Source organism: Bos javanicus, chromosome 17, assembly GCF_032452875.1.
Source record: "Bos javanicus breed banteng chromosome 17, ARS-OSU_banteng_1.0, whole genome shotgun sequence".
In the NCBI taxonomy this organism is placed as follows: domain Eukaryota; kingdom Metazoa; phylum Chordata; class Mammalia; order Artiodactyla; family Bovidae; genus Bos; species Bos javanicus.
In genome coordinates, this window is record NC_083884.1 from 7779740 (window position 1) to 7792582 (window position 12843).

The following is a 12843-nucleotide window of genomic DNA, read 5'->3' on the forward strand; positions in this document are numbered from 1 at the left end:
CCAGCATAAAGAAGAACCTTGGGGATGCTTTCAGTTTTACTAATTATTTAATTTTGTAATCAGTTATTTCCTTGAATTAAAAAGAAACCTTTGTTAAAGTTGAAATGTTGAGCTGAATACATTAGAAAGGCAGAAAGAGGAGGAGCCTACTTATATGTAATTTTTCTTTGGTCATAAAAATAGTATGAAACAGTTTTTAAAATTTAAATTGCCTATAAGCTACTTCTGAATAATTCTGGGATTTGGATTCTAAAAAGATGATCATAGTTACAGCATTTATCACTAAGGCATTTAAAAACTTGAAGTAATTTATAAATCTGGATTGTTCATTTCACCATTTGCTGGGGAAAAGGAAAATTACTATATCCATTTTATTCTCTTTTACTATTGCTGATTTAATTGTTAAGTTTGTATTATTTAAAACTTGAAGAGAACAACTGATTGGAGGCTAAGTATTAACTCATTGTGTTAACTATTCAGAAAGGATCCATAAATGTTTCTTTTCTAATTCAGGCTTGGGATTTTTTTTTTAAATATAGCGTAAGAGAGCAAGTCTCTTAATTTTTAATGTGAAAAAACTTTTTCTTTTAAAATTAGGATCAGAATTAGTTCTTCCATACAAAATCTGTTCTTTTTTCAAGTGTGAAATAAGATACTACTTTTAATATGAAAATCTACAGAACAAACATATAGTTGTATAAAATTAATATTTTCCTTGTTCTAAATATCTTTGTGGAAACTTGAATGGTTAAATCTACAAAATGTTCTACATTTGTAAATTTTGCACACTGGAGTTAAAATGGAAGCTTCTTGCATTTAGTTCCTCAAGTTCACATCTTTATATTATAAACTATAAACTGTGCTCTCACCTGCCTTCATTTAAGAACAATCCACAGTCATTTACAATGTAAAGTCATATTTTTATTACTGTTTTCAACAAGACTGCTGCTTAGGGTGAGGGAAGAGGTGTGGGAGAAGGAGGGGCACATTTGACATTGGCACTGAGATACAGTTAACATCAGCAAAACTTTGTTTTTAAAAGAAGAATTTTACATATAATTAAATACTTTTTTTTTTTTTTTCACTTGGTGACAACATTCAGGCAACCCAAAACAAAGTGGGGAGGGTGGGAAAGGGGAGAAAGAGAAGAGTGGGAGAGAAGGAAAAGGGAGAAACGACTATATTTTGATTTGAAAATGTACCTTGGGTTTCATTTTGTGGTGGCAAAGCCCGATTGCTTCTTTTGTGTGACCTTTTAAATTCACATTGTTTGGAAGAAAACGATCACTTTTGTGCAAGAATGTGATTTTGGTGGGGTGGTGGGTTTGCTCTCCTTTTTGTTTGCTTGTGAATTAAGGAAGTCTTCTGCCGGGTTCGGTTCCTCTTAGGTGGCTGACAGAAAGTTTGCGTCTGGAGTTCTCGCAGTTTGTCGCCGAGTTGTGTGTCTGTCGTGTGTTCGAGAGCATTCCCGTCCGTGTCGCTTTTCAAGCAGTCCCCAGCACCCTATAGTTTGTCCAGGCTTTTGGGATTGGTGAGAATTTCCCTGGCCAACCTCCAGGTCTGCTTGGCAGCGCTCTCCAGGGCCGAGTGGGGCTTGCCCTGGAAAAGGTCGAGGTTGGGCAGAAAGTAGTGGGGGCAGCGGCGGCACTGCAGGCAGGAGATGAGCTGCAGCAGGATGCCGTTGAGCCGGTCCCCGAGGCACGCCTCGTCCCAGTCCGTCTCCCGCGGGTGCTTCTCGCACTCGTACAGCAGCAGCGTCTTCATGTGGTAGTTGTTGAGCGGCTGGCCCGGCAGCTCCAGGTGGCGGTCCCGCAGCGTCTTCAGCACCGAGAGACACTTGTTTCGGCAGCCGCCCATCAGCAGACGGTTTTCAGCCTCCCCAAACTGGAGCACCCAGGCGTCGCTCTCGGCGGAGCTCTGCTTGCCGGTCAGCGAGTAGCACTCCTTAGAGAGCAAGTTGAACCCTTCGGCCTTGACCTCCGCCACCCGATTGGGGCCAGGCCAGGGGATGTGGGGCATCGGCCACTGTGCCGCGCTGCGGGGCCAGATACCGGTGCACTTGAACGCTGGAGTGATTTGCACCACATAGCGCTCCCTGATGCGCAACTTGACCTCGCTGGTATCCGCGATCATCTTGACCACATCCCGGTAGCTGCACTTGTCCACCGCCTGAGCCACCAGCGTCTGGAAACGGGAGCGGATCTTGCGTGCCGAGAGGTAGCCGGACGCCGTGATGAACTCGACCCAGAGAGACATGCTCCGCTTCCGCCCATCGCTCAGTTTGAGCACCGCGCAGCCTGGCAGCGAGCCGTCGTCCACGAAGTTGAAGACGCCCATCTGGTTTAGGTAGAGCACCACCTCGAATTCCGTGGGCGAGATGACCTCCAGACCCTCGTAGCGGGCATCGATCTCGCTCAGGGAGCTGATGAAGCGAGGCTCCTGCACCTCCACCTCCTTGAGCACGTCCGAGACCACCTTACAGACCTCTCGGATAGTCTTGGCGATGGCCGCCTTGCGCGCCTGGCAGCGCTCGGTGTAGTATTTATTGAGCTGGTAAACCAGCTTGGCCTGAGCGGCGATCATGTTGGGGCACAGGTCCGGGCTGTACACCGGCGTCTCGCAATACGTTGAGGGATCCAAGGCTCAGGCGCTGGTGGTGGCCCTGCGGCTTGCGAAAGAGGCACTGCGCTCCTCCTGAGCCCCACTTCACTCTTGTTCCCACCTGGGCTGACCGGCTGATGCTTCAGCCGTCTAGCGCTTTCTTTCCTCTCTTTTGAAAGCTTTTTTCTTCTCCAGAAAATAAGAAGAAAAAAAAAATCTTTGAAAAAGAAAAGTACCTGCTGGGACTTTTTTCCCCTTTCTCTTGATAAGTGAAATGAAGATGTGCCTGCGGGCAGGATGAAGGGAAAGAAGGGGGGTGGGGAAAGACAGGGTGAGACGGAAAAATTCAGGTTACCAAGAGGTTAGGCTTAGACGTCTGCAGCGGAGATGGTCCAGAAATCTGGAAATGAGGTCTGTTAAGCGCCGAAGTAAATTTAAAAATAAAAGCAAAACATTCAGTGTTTCATTCTTAAACTTCTCTCCCACGCTGGTAGCACTTCTTTATCCAGCTTAGGTGAGTGCTTTTCTCCTCACCCTCCCCCAAATGGAAGGTGAAGGGTGTAATTAATGTCCAGAGAGCAGCGAAGTGCAACTCAGCCCGCAGCACACTGAGAGGTTCTAAGACGCCCTGCACTCCCAGTGTGTAGGTCTGCTCTCCGCTCAGGGGGTCCTCTGGTAGCGGTTTTCCTCTTTTCCTACTGGAGGCGTTGTTTGGACTGGGTTGGTTTGTTTGCAGTGGGTTCTTCTTGTCTTTCTCTAGGTGCAAACCTCTGGAAGTTCTTTGATTTTCATTTCTGCTTCGTAATTTATAAATTTGGCTCTCACAGAATCTGTTTTAGTGTGACGAAGTCCTTGCTTGCGTTGCATCTGGGGTTTAGTTATAACGACTTCAGGATTTTTCTTCTCCTCCCCCTTTAGGTTGCTTGTGCAGATTCCACTTTCTGAGTCGTCTCCCTCCTCCCCTCTGATGTCTCTCTCTCTCTCCCTCTCCTAATCTCTCTCCTTCTCCCTCCCTCCCTTTCCCCCTCCCTCCCTCCCTTTCCCTCCCTGTCTTTTTCCCTCTCTCCCTCTTTCTCTCTCCCCACCCCCCCTCCCCAATCTCTCTCTCTTCCCTTGCTGTTTCCTGGAGTTATTTAGTTTATGAATGGTCCTGGACCATCATGAGGGGGGTGGAGCTTCAGTTCCTACAATCGCTATCCGAGCTGTCAGTGCTGTAGCCAATCCCAGAGAGAAGACAGGCATGCTTGGCAAACAGTAGCAGCCACCGCTGCCCTTGATAAAGAAAGGGAGGAAAGAGAGAAGTAAGAAAATAGGAGGAGATAGTAAAGTCAAACGCTTACACACATTTTACAGCCCCCTCTTCTTTATCCTCCACTCTTATCAGTTGCCAGGAAGAAAAAGAGTATATAGAGAAGGAACTTCTTGGAGATGGCTGGAATGATTCAAGGGAGAGTGGCAGTGGTTCAGAAAGGTTCACTTTTTTTTTTTTTTTTTCCTTTCCAATCAGGATTGTGAAGAAGGTGCGAACTCTAACAAAATTACTTTCGCTTCAAGGCAAACGGAAGGAGGAAGGGAAATCTGGGAAAGGACCTAAATTTTTCTAGATTTTCTCCTCAGGCAAAGTCTTCCTTTTCTTCCCCTCCCCTCCCATTGTTGCCAAGAACCCTAGCGATTGCTGTGTGTGTGCGCCAGTTGGGCAGTTGGTGGGGGGGGGGGGGGAGTGGACATGGGGTGAAGGTTTATAATCGTAAATCTCTTTTCAGTAATTTCCATATGCTGTTGAAAAACAAGGCAGGACACAAATAGTACAAGTACCTTGTTTTATAATTACTTCATAATTAAGATATATTTAATATTGTTTCAAGAACTAACTTATTAGAAAATGTTTAAGTTGTGAGAAATGGTGCAGATTTATACATGGTAGAATTTTGTTGGATATACTTTTAAAATAAGCCACTAAAATTTTAATAAAAACGAAGGGAAGTAAATGTGAACCTGAGTTAAAGTTTTCTTAAAATGTTTATGTTACAAATCTAATTTTGAATATATTTTTCAGGCAGTACAGAATTTCTCTTGTAAAATCATTTTATTTTCATAATTGACTCTTGCTTTTAAAAGACTTCACTGCTGCAAAAATCTATAAACTATCCTGTTATTGATTACACAGATGGCTTGCTCCTCCCTTGGCATTTCAGTGAAACTCATGCATGTGCTTTTAGTCTATGTATTAGCCTTTCAAGCTGAACCTATATGGTAGCCTTTAGGTACTTTTGGTTGAAAAAGCTATAACAGTGTTTCTGATTTGCTTAGAGTTGAAGGTTTATGTTTGAACCTCAGGTGTGTGGATTCTGAGTCTTTTTAGGACACATCAAGTAGACGGGAATGCTTTTAGTTAGATTTTGGATCTCATGTTCTCCGCTAATGCTGTAACAATGAAAATCTGTGAAGCCCATTGTGTTAAGACTTCATTTTGCAAACTGTATGCGGCTTTGCAAAACCCCGTGGGAAGGTTTGACTTGCTCTCTCAAGGCTGAATCAGGTGAACCCGAATTCAGTTGCAGAAGGAAAGTTTGTTTCATCAGGTACTTGCTGTCAGACACTTGGACCTCTTGGTTCTTTCTTATACGTCTGGCATCTTGTCACCCCTTCACTCTTGTTGCTATAAGTCTCTTTCTAATGAAGTTTGCCCTTTTCGTCCTTTTTGAATCAAGTCGGATTTGTCGTCCGCCATCCATCTCAGCAGCCGGGGTTGGAAGAGCAGTCCGCGGGACTCCGGGACGCCGAGCTGTAGTGACTTCTCGGGAGTGGCGGTGGCGCCGGCGGCCGCGGGCTCTGGCGGTCTCCCGCCTTTCCGGGCACTCCGCTGGCGTCGGACCCCGGGCCGCGGGGGGATGGATGGAACCGGCGGTCCGCGCGCGCGGGCGCCCGGGCTCTGCTGGCACCCGGGCAGTTGGCCGCGGCCGCAGCGGCGCTCTGGGCAGTGTCAGTGGCAGCAGGGGCACTTGGCAGCGGGAGCGGCGAGAATGCCGGCGGAGGATCCCGCACGCCTTTTCCCGAGGGCGGTTGCTGGGCGGAGATTGGCGGCGGGGCCGGAGGTGCGGAGCCTGCCTTCCTGGACCCTCTTCCCGCGCCCCCAGTCTGAGCCGCCCAGGCCTGGTGAGAGGACTGCCCGGGCCGCGACGCCCCGGGGAGCGAGCATGTGCGTGAGGCCCCGGGTGACGGCGCCGGCCCGCCTCCGGCGCCCTCCGCCCGCGCGCCCTTCCCGGGTGGGGCGGCCTGGGCCGAGTGGAGCTTCTGGCCGCCTCTCGCCGGACACCCCCGCCTCCTCTCCTCCCGGCTCGGCCCGCAAGGCCAAGCCTCGTCCCACCCTTGTCCCCTCACTGGTCCACTTTTACATACTGAGGCCGAGGGATGATAAAACGTTACAAATGTTTTGATTTAAAAACAATTCATTACCAATTTACCCTGTCCGAGGTAGATGCTCTAGTAAATAATAAATCAGTTAAACAAAGGCGACTTTAATTTATTGCCTTGGTACTAATTAGAAACATCATTTGAGCAATAAACTTAAACACTTCCAGCAAATAATGCTCCCTCTTGCTGGTCCCCTTCCTCCCCCCCTCCCCCACCCCAACTCACTGGCTGCCTCCGCTCTCAGAGCAGCTTCAGCTGTGTGTTTGCGGATCCGCTCTTCCTCTGGTTGAATAATTGAAGGGGGAAACGGTATCCGAGGAGGCTGTAATTGAAGAGCCCCTGTCACCTCTGCTTTTATGTATGTTAGTATAGAAGTCCATCAGCAGCTCCTTGATGGTGTATTAAAACGAAGTGGCAGCCCCTTATGCAGGAGATACCGTATTCTATTAAAGGAGACCAAGTGAGAGAAAGAAACTCTAGAGGCTAAAAGCCACTTCAAGTCTTCAGACCGATTGATCTGTATTCTCTTGTTATAATCCGTCTCATCATACTTGAGTTAATGAGGCAAAAGAGGGGGAGCGGAATCTGATGGTCCTTGACAAATTCATTAGGGAGGCTGCAGGACATTTTATTTGACTGTTAAACATCTTGTTTGTTTGGTTTAGGCAGTGCCAACATCAGCATGCTTCTGCCCAGACTTATCATGTTGGTCTGGCTACAGACATTCCTAAAAAGAGAAGGAGGACACGCAGTGTGTGATTTGAGTATTTTGTTTTGGATTTCATGTAGCTCATAACATTCAGACTTCTCTAGGATTTACCTTCATTGTCCTTACACTAGGAACATTTTATGAGACTATAGATGATAATACTGAGGTGGGCATGTTTTTAGTTACTATAAACTCAGATATATATGTTTAAACTTTAGTCTGAAAAGTTCCTATTTCCTTAAAAAAAAGTGAGTCAAATTACAGCAATTACTGTGCTAGTTTTTGAAAAATGTGAATGTTTAAGCTCCAGAAGACTAGCCAGGTCATACATTAGATCCTATTTTTACTTGGTTGTGGTTAAATAAACTTTTAATTATTAATTGAATTTCCCTTTGCAGTGAAACATTTATGTGTACAGAAACTTGGGAATAAAAATTTTAACTCTTTATACAAATACAATATTTTTGAAAAACAATTATATATTTTCATTTGAAGGACTTTTTATATTTAAAATCAGAAGCAGAACCAGGTACTGTATGAATGGTGCTAAAATAAGATGATGAGTTGACAGAATACATAAAAAGCTGAAAATATTTCTAATTGAAGAATGATGAGCAAGTAAGTTAGAATGTTAATCTTATAATACTACAGTGCTTGATTTTCTCAGTTTATCCAATTATAAGACTTTCTTGCATAGAGAATTCAGTCATATTTTCCTTCAGCAATTGACTTAAGCAACCTCAACTTCAGTTCTTTGAGAAACAATCCTGTCTTCCATTTGCAGGCAAACAGTATGAGAGAAAAAGAAAACTGATGCTCTTTGCCTATCATTTTTATACATTCTTCCGCTGCTGATGAAGCTTGCACTGCTGCAGGGAATGTATGGATTTGAAAAGAAATGATTCAGTAGTTCATGTTGTGTTTCTCAGAGCAAAACCCAACTAATGGCCGAAGCCAGTGCTTCTGTACATCTGACAGTTATAATCCTGTTTACATTTCCAGGGAATTCAAAATCCTTAAACTGTTTTATTTTTTGCTGATCTTTACTTAGAAATGTGCTGAGTTAAACTTCAGAGCAGGTTTACTTTATCATATCACTGGGACTTAAAAGATACCCATTAATTTATTATCCCTAGAAACAGCATATAGTATTTTAATAATCTTTGCTAAAGAGTATGGAGACTTTATATGTTTTTATTTTCTAGGAAAATATTTTAGAATTATTTTAAAAATAATCAGATTATTGATTTAAAAATATCAACTGTCTGAAGGATTTATACTTTTGGGAAAACAAAAGATCACATGTTTACCTGTATATATTCTTATCCTCTATAATCTGACTTTAAAAATATCAATGCAAGTTGCTAAGTGGTTCTTATATGCTTAATCATTCAGAGTATTTATAGAAATGCTTAATATTTTTAAGAAGAAAATTATTTTTTAGGGGATCAAGGTGTAAAAGGGAAAATAAGTAAGTATTAAATTCCCAAATTTAAAAACTATTCCAGTAACAACAAGAATAATCCACACATAATTTGTTAGTGTATTAATTGATGAAAGTTCATTGATGAAGATATTAAAATATCTGTAAGAAGCTGTAATAGCACCAACTGTTAGGATTATATGGTACACATTCAAAGTAAAATCATATTCTCTTTCATTCTCTGTCAAATGATCTAATTTTCCAAAACTCTTAAGTGTGAGAGAAATTATTTATAAGCTATTGGTAATTATGACTCTGAAATCAATCTGGAGAATAATCAGTCATTCAGTGTTTTCTTTGAGCAGTTTCACAATAGTTCCTGTTACCTTAAATGGTCAGTCATACTGTCAAAACAAGTTGTTTTTTTAAATTTCCTTCACAAAATAGCTTTAAAAAAAAAGAAGAAACGCAAACTTTGTAATCACATTGATTGGTAAGCCAAGGATATTGTTCTCGTTTGAACAGTTTCAATTTAGTGTTCTATAAAGTCAAAGGAATGGTCTTAACTTTGCATTACCTAATATTGAAAAATACTTCTATATACCTTTTGAATATTGTTTTGTGGAATTAAATTTGTTTGGCTTACCTTGGATAATATATTTGATTAGTGATATTTACACTTATTAAGCTTTTACAAGTCTAATTCTGTGTAATTTAGTAGGATGAGACAATTGAAAATACAATAGATGTTTTTTTCGGAAGTTTAGTACCAACTGTGTATATGAGTACTTTATTAAGCTATTCATAAGGTCATATCATCAAGTAGATGATTATAGAGCAAAGAACTTGTATTCAGGAAAATGGAAATGAGCAGTTTTTAGCCTGACTGAAATGTAAATGCAACATTATTGAGCTAGGATATGCAGTGTTAAGACAATCTAAGTTAATTTGGCGATTATTTTTCAGAAGGTATTTCATTGAATTTACCATATTTTCACTTATGTCTTTTAACTTTACCAAGAAATACATACATTTTTGAGTTGCAGCAGTCACATTCCTTTATTTCTATAAGACAGTTCTGAAAAGTTTGAACAAATAAAAGTCTACCTTGTCTGTCTTCTTTCCTTCCTTCCTTCATCTTTCCTTTCTTCCTTCTTCCATTCATTTTAACAATTTTTAACTTACTAATATACTCTGAGGTGTATATTATATTTTTCCTGTTTAATAACATTGACATCATGACTTACTATAATTTCCAACAAATGAAAGTGTGCTTTTGCTAGAGCCAATTCTTAACGATTTATGGGAGGATTATATAATTAGTGGGTTATTATTTATGTCTCTTCCATCTTTGAGAAACAAACTTTTACTGGCCTTTAATATCACTTCCAGAAGACAGAAAATCAAGATTGTTACTATTAAACCTGATGCTAGATAAGTCAAGGCTTTTGATTTCAGTTTCATTCAGTTCTATTTGAAACGTCGAATTGTTTGCTTGCAAGGAGATGTGGTTTCCATTGTTTCATAAGATAACAGTACTGACTCACACGTAGAATGTTTCTTGGGATCTCAGAGCCATCCCCGCTCCCATTTCTGCTTTCTCTGGCGATAGTGCCAGACATTTACGAAACAGATGATGGAGAGGAGGGCTGTTGATTATGCCAGTACTGAGCGTGGCTTAGTTCAAAATATAAGACTTGCTGTTACGTTCCATATTTCTTTCAGTCCATATGAGACATTTTTTGGATCTCTGTTTAAAATTTATCAGTTAAGCATATTGTAGGTAAGTTTTTGTTACACTTCTGGAAAAGTAGTTCTTTTCAACATCTGTTTTTCTTGAAATATATAGGTTCTGCAGCACTCCATCTGTATTAGTAGTAGTAGTAGTAGTAATCTTGAGTCCATCTTCTGCTACAATTATAGGAAATTTTTAATAGACTTTGTGGTATTTTTAATGAAAATGTTAACAAATCTAGCCTATTCCTTCCTTTAAACACTCTGAATTTGAGTAAAAGTGATGTGCTGAGAGGTTTCTATGATTCCTGGTAGTGGTTAAATAACAACAACAAAAATCCTTCATTGGCTCTAATCTACATATAGAAGACATCTGTGTAGTATAAATGAAATAATATTTGATGATCTAAGGAGTGGAAACTTTTCCTTTAACCATGTAAAGTAAAGCTAGGATATAAAACAGCTGTCTTGGCCTATGTATATCAAGATTCTGCCCGTCTGTTTCTTTTCTGAATTTTCCCTTTCTCCCTTCCCGTATTATCTTTGGATCCTAAAGAATCACTCTCTCACTTTTTGACTGGTTTTGTCTGTAGACAAAACCTGGGTTGGTAGGTTTAAATCAGCCTAGATAGAGTGAAAAATCTTTGATCTACGACTATGACTTTTTCCAAATGATTTGCTTGCTGGGACAGACACTATCCATGCCCTTTCACTTTGCTATCAGATAGGTACACACAGAGGACCTAAAAGGCTACCAGATGCACAGTTAAATCATCTTATTAGATAAGTAAAGGGTTCCAACCTTACTTAATTAGATCTTATATTTCTAATAGTTATTTGTTCTGTTGGTTATTTAACCTGGTTGGTTAAATGTTCTACAAATCTAATCTTTCCTTCAAATTAGTCAAAACTTTCTATAAATTGTATTGAAAATTAATGAAATACAAAGCAGTGTATTTTTTTTTTTTTTTAATGTAAGTTTGTTGCCTGTCACATAGCTTACCTGGATAGATAAGATAAAGGGAGACATACATTACATTTAAAGTTGGTCAGTCGTGTCCGACTCTCTGTGACCCCATGGACTATAAGGTCCATGGAATTCTCCAGGCCAGAATACTGGAATGGGTACCCTTTCCTTTCTCCAGGGGGTCTTCCCAACCCAGGTCTCCCGCATTTCGGGCAGATTCTTTACCAGCTGAGCCATAAGGGAAGCCCAAGAATATTGGGGTGGGTAGCTTATTAAAGAGCATTAGCCTAGGGGATAAGAAGGCCTGAATTTTTACCCTTCCTTGGTTACAAGTTGTGCGAATGACCTTGATCAAGTCATTATCTCTACTCATATTTTCCCAATTGTTAAATGGGGGGACAGATGAGTTTTTCCTTCTAGATAGTCAGAAATCTATAATTTCTTACCCCAACATGATCAGAATTGTTGTTTATATCTTTAGCAGTTGATTTTAAATCAGAAATCTTTTTGCACACATTTAGAGTTTCAGCGCTTTTCTGATACAACCATCCGAAAGTTTTCAATGTGAAAATAATCGCAGAAAAAGCTTACAAATGGTTATAGTCCATATTTTAGACTTTAGGGAAGAATGCAAATTATAGATTGAAGACAGTTGTGAGGGAGATCCCATTAACAAGTTGGAATAAATTCTAAGAGTATGCTAATTATTGCTTGATAGGAGTTGGGTCACAGAAATGTGAAAATGAAACAGGCTGTGTATTCTTATATATTTAACAAAACTGTATGTGTTTAAAAGTGTACACAGGGTTGGCAGGTGTGTTTATTTGCTCAGGTTGTTGAATTGTCTTTCAGTGTTTCTGATATTTTCACTAAGATTAGCTAATCTGTAAATATTAGTTCTTGAAACCAAATAAAGTTCAAGTTCACAATGAACTTAAAGGAATGTTCAGTCTTCTCTTTAGAGAAATGACATTGCTTTAAGCAGCCATAACATTACCATATTTATGTTGTGATAAAAGATAGGCCCAAGCAGGGAAATGGTTTTCAAAACATGAGTCACTAAAGTAAGTTTTATGCTACTTTCTCATGGTTTTCACTTGTTTTCATCAGAAGATCTGACAAGCATAAAAGTGTTAACATCTTTTATTTTACAGATGTTCTTAGTTTTCCCTCAAACTGTAAAAGATGCTATATCAGACTAGCATGGGAGGAAATAATTTCAACACCTCCCTTCACTTATGCAGTAACTTATTATTTGTCTGCGCTTGCGGATATTTTTGGAAGGAGGGAAGTGTGACAGGAAAAGACAGCATACTGAGATCTAATTGTTCTCATTTTGAGTTATAGATCAATCAGTCTGTCTGCTTTATTATAAATTCACTCTAGAATAGCTTTTCAATGGGCGTAGTTGAGTTATTTTTATGTCTATATTGTATTCTTTGGAAATCCCTTGTTAATGCAGTAGGCATGGCAGGTGACCACCGAGAGAGTTGCTGATGGACACTCTGTGGGTTTGCAAAGTGCAAGCCTAAAAGACTAAGAGATGAGAAATGCATTGCTATTTGTGAATTTATGTTTTATCTCACTTCACTTGAAAATTTATGAGTAGCGTGGCTTAAGGGTGCTGGAGTTGTGTGTTCCAGGGCTTGCCCCTACTGATAACACCCTTGTTGGCGTGAAAGTGCAATGCAAATTATGACAGTTACAACCTTCTGTTTTGTTTAACCTGTCAGTAGATTTCCTGGCTCAGTGCTGAGGGCAATGGTGTGTTCAGCTAGTCCATATTCGCCTAAACTTAAAAGGTCAGGTTTCTACAGGCAAGCCTAGTCAAAGCCTAATTGATGAGGAGGGCAGAGAGACAGAATTTACTGTTCTGTTGGCTAGTTTCATATCGTTAGGTTGTCCTGAAAGCATCAGGCAGTCACAGCCCCTTTCATGTAAGTGCTGACCCTAGACAGGAGCTGACAATCAAAGGAGGCAGCCACAGGAACCAGT

At 40.8% G+C, this 12843-nt stretch overlaps 2 protein-coding genes across 8 annotated transcripts in view; one reads left to right on the forward strand and one right to left on the reverse strand.

Moving 5' to 3' along the window:
* LRBA (LPS responsive beige-like anchor protein) overlaps positions 1 to 12843 on the forward strand; it is a 753999-nt gene that overhangs the window by 434771 nt on the left and 306385 nt on the right. The gene's annotated exons all lie outside the window — the stretch shown is intronic.
* On the reverse strand, positions 900 to 4591 carry MAB21L2 (mab-21 like 2). The gene has a single exon (XM_061384021.1). It carries the CDS (start codon positions 2581 to 2583, stop codon positions 1504 to 1506), a length of 1080 nt encoding a protein of 359 aa, XP_061240005.1. The 5' UTR covers positions 2584 to 4591; the 3' UTR covers positions 900 to 1503.